Source organism: Lucilia cuprina, chromosome 2 (assembly GCF_022045245.1).
Source record: "Lucilia cuprina isolate Lc7/37 chromosome 2, ASM2204524v1, whole genome shotgun sequence".
NCBI lineage: Eukaryota > Metazoa > Arthropoda > Insecta > Diptera > Calliphoridae > Lucilia > Lucilia cuprina.
Genome location: NC_060950.1, coordinates 63,128,251 through 63,131,798, shown reverse-complemented (window position 1 = coordinate 63,131,798; position 3,548 = coordinate 63,128,251). Strand labels below are relative to the sequence as shown.

The 3,548-nt window shown below is 36.8% G+C and overlaps 1 protein-coding gene across 1 annotated transcript in view; it reads right to left on the bottom strand.

Annotated features, from left to right (window-relative positions):
- The window catches only part of LOC111676769 (protein sickie), a 227,399-nt gene that overhangs the window by 43,023 nt on the left and 180,828 nt on the right, over positions 1-3,548 (bottom strand). The window contains exon 5 of the mRNA XM_046955861.1: positions 586-2,272. Within this exon, the coding sequence (XP_046811817.1) occupies positions 586-2,272 (1,687 nt within the window). The remainder of the gene's footprint in view (positions 1-585; positions 2,273-3,548) is intronic.

Genomic DNA, 3,548 nt, shown 5'->3' with positions numbered 1-3,548 from the left:
ACTAGAACAGAACTAGAACAGAACTAGAACAGAACTAGAACAGAACTAAAACAGAACTAGAACAGAACTAGAAAAGAACTAGAACAGAACTAGAACAGAACTAGAACACAACTAGAACACAACTAGAACACAACTAGAACTCAACTAGAACACAATTAGAACACAATTAGAACACAACTAGAACACAATTAGAACACAACTAGAACACAATTAGAACACAACTAGAACACAACTAGAATACAACCAGAATACAGCTAGAACAGAACTAAATGAGAACTAGAGCTGGACTAGAACATAACTAAACCAGAACTAAAACCTGTGTTTAGTCATTCTTCTGAAAACTTGTAAATCCAATTTAAGAACCTCTGCCTTTTGGTTTGTCTTCACAATAACAAAATTCCTTAAACAATCAATTTAACTTCTTGATGGATGAATCATTTGAAAATTTCTTTATATTCTTAGCCATCGCTGCTTGTGGCAGGAAAGGGTTTCTTTTTCTTACTAATGAAATGATTCATTTCGCAGAAAAGAATCATTATATTTTCAGTTGTGGTTTGCCAAAAATCCAAGTTTATTAACACTTACCTTTCTTCAATGGTCGTTGGCAATTGAGTACGAGCACGCATCATACTTAAGAAATGTTTACCATGACCATTCTGTTGTAGGCCAATGCCACTGCTACCTTCTGATAAATAACCATTATCGATGTCATGAAAACGTGGGGAACCCTGCAAGGGCGACTGATGGCCACCCATGCGTGAGGTGCTAAATCTTAAAGAATCACCATCACTACAATAGCCTTGATTGATGTCATTCTCACAAAAATCAGCGACATAGTGATGAGTGCCTCTCGAGCCTCGTGTGGGCAGGGTAACATGCGAATTATAGCCCCTTAATAGAGGACGCATAGGTTGTACATTAACTGGTTTATCTTCCTCATAAATTGTACCCACTATTTTCGAGGGTATGGTGTGGAATTTATTAGCTGCTGTATTGTTGAGCGCAGAGGGCGGTTGTGTAGTGGGCGTAACCGGTTGGGAATGTGTAGCAGCTGGTGCATTTAGTGTTCTAAGAGGTGAATGCTGTTGAGGCTGTAATACGCCGGGGCCGGAATTATATTCCAATTTTCGTACAGAAGAAGGAGTGCCTAAACCCGTTTTAGGAGGAGGCAATCGACTGTAGGTAGGCTCTTGTATAGGTGTTGAATGTTGTTGTTGCTGCTGCATTAAATGTTGCTGCTGTTGTGTTGTATTGGCATAGTAGGGAGGTTTATGTGTTTGTGTTTCCTGCATTATGTTGACAGGTTTAACGATATGTGTAGGTGGTGGTTGCTGTTGTTGTTGCTGTAAATTGCTTGCTGCAGTTGCTGCATGATTCGATATGTGATGATGATGTTGCTGTTGTGCGTTTGATATGTCACTCTTTTCTCTTTTCATCATAATGTCCTGTGACGAGTTGGAATTGGTGAGGCGAGTTTTATTGTCAGCTGCTGTTTGCAGTTTACTCGTGCCCTTAATGGCCGCTATAGGTTTGGGTAGAGCAGTACCATTGGGACTATTTAAGGCCTTAGACGGAGGCATTATTAATGATGTCTTCGATTCTGATTTATTATTCAAAGAAGTTCTACTAGAAGTCTTTGATTTATCATTGCTTAATCCTGTGCGCGATAAAGAATTTTTACTTCTATTCAAGGTGGAAGATCTACTCTCCATACCTGATTCTTCTTTGTGCAAAGATCGTGCGGGACTTTTTTCTTTTTTATCTAATTTACTGGAATTTTTCACTTGTTCCTTTTTGGTTTGTTGCTTTAGCAGACTGGTCTGCTTAACTTTCGTTTCCGCCCGCTTGTTACTGGCTGATGTGAGCGAAACCGTTGGTGGTTTGATTTGCGATATATGACCATCATTAAGACTCAAGCTGGAATCAGATCTTTCTGATCTAGCCGATGAGAAACCCGATGAAGAGGAGGTTCTTTTCGATTGCATTTGATTTTTATTGGTTTGGTTTAAGGTGGTTTGTTGTTGCTGCTGCTGTTGAGACGATTTCTCCTTATTAAACAGCTTGAGTTTATCCAACATAGAGTGCTTCTGCTGGCCATTAGCGGTGGGTGTAATGGTGGTTCCTGGAGCCGGTATGCCCGACTTAATACTAGGCGGTCGTAGTCCATTATTGTTGCCACTTTTTAAACTTTGTACACTGTGGTTGCTGGAGGGTGGACTATTGGGACGGCTGCTATTGAACTCACTGCCACTTTTGCCTAAACCAGGGATGGCTGTAATGAAAAAGTAAGAATGGCAATTAGCAAATTTAATCAAGTTGTACCAACCCTATTAAACCTTCTTGAACTTTTCAACGCCTTTTTTTAAGATTAAAACTAAACATTATTTATTTCCTTGTTACTTCATATCTTGACTTAATCTTTTTTACCTTATTAGCGGATTTCATTGTACATTTTGTGAATAACTAAAATATGTTTTAATTAATGTTCCTTTACACGTGCGCCTACACAGTTTAAAATCTGTTGCGCTTAAACAAAAAAAATTACTCATAAGGCATGAGCTTAAAAAATAAATAAATATGTATGTCTTTTAAAAATTGTTTTTTTTTCGTGTTGCAATAAATAAAATTCCCAGTTTGATTTAGCATTAAATGCAATTAATTATGTTTTGTGATATGTTGAAAGTTGTACATACATAGTTTCAGCAAAAAGCAAAAAACAAGGAAGAAACAAACAACATGTGGCAGACAAAAGTCAACAAAAAGAATTATATTTTCCTACTTAACAAAATTTAATGGTGAAAAATAAATTAAAGGGAATGTTTTAAATTGAAAGACTGTTTAGAAAAGCCTAGACATATAAGGAAGTTATTTCCTGGATTTCCTAGAAAAAATTGTTTAAATATAAACGCCATTGAAAAGCCAAACTTAGACGAAGCAATTAACTCTCTTTAGGAAATAATTGATAGAACATTTTATACTATAGAAAAGACTACAGGGTATAGACTAGACTAATGACTAGACTATAGACTATTCACTGTACATTAGACTAGTCGAGTTAAAGTCTTTCTAGTCTTTTTTGGTGTAGTTTTGCTCTGGTCCTGTTTTAGTTCTGTTCTAGATCTGTTCTAGTTCTGTTCTAGTTGTGTTTTAGTTGTGTTCTAGTTCCGTTCTAGTTGTATGCTAGTTCTGTTCTAGTTGTGTTCTAGTTGTATTCTAGTTTTGTTCTAGTTGTGTTCTAGTTGTGTTCTAGTTGTGTTCTAGTTGTGTTCTAGTTGTGTTTTAGTTGTGTTCTAGTTGTGTTCTAGTTGTGTTCTAGTTCTGTTCTAGTTGTGTTCTAGTTCTGTTTTAGTTCTGTTCTAGTTCTGTTCTAGTTCTGTTCTAGTTCTGTTCTAGTTCTGTTCCAGTTCTGTTCTAGATCTGTTCTAGATCTGCTATAGTTGTGTTCTAATTCTGTTCTAGTTCTGTTCTAGTTCTGTTCTAGTTCTGTTCAAGTTCTGTTCTAGTTCTGTTCTAGTTCTGTTCTAGTTCTGTTCTAGTTCTGTTCTAGT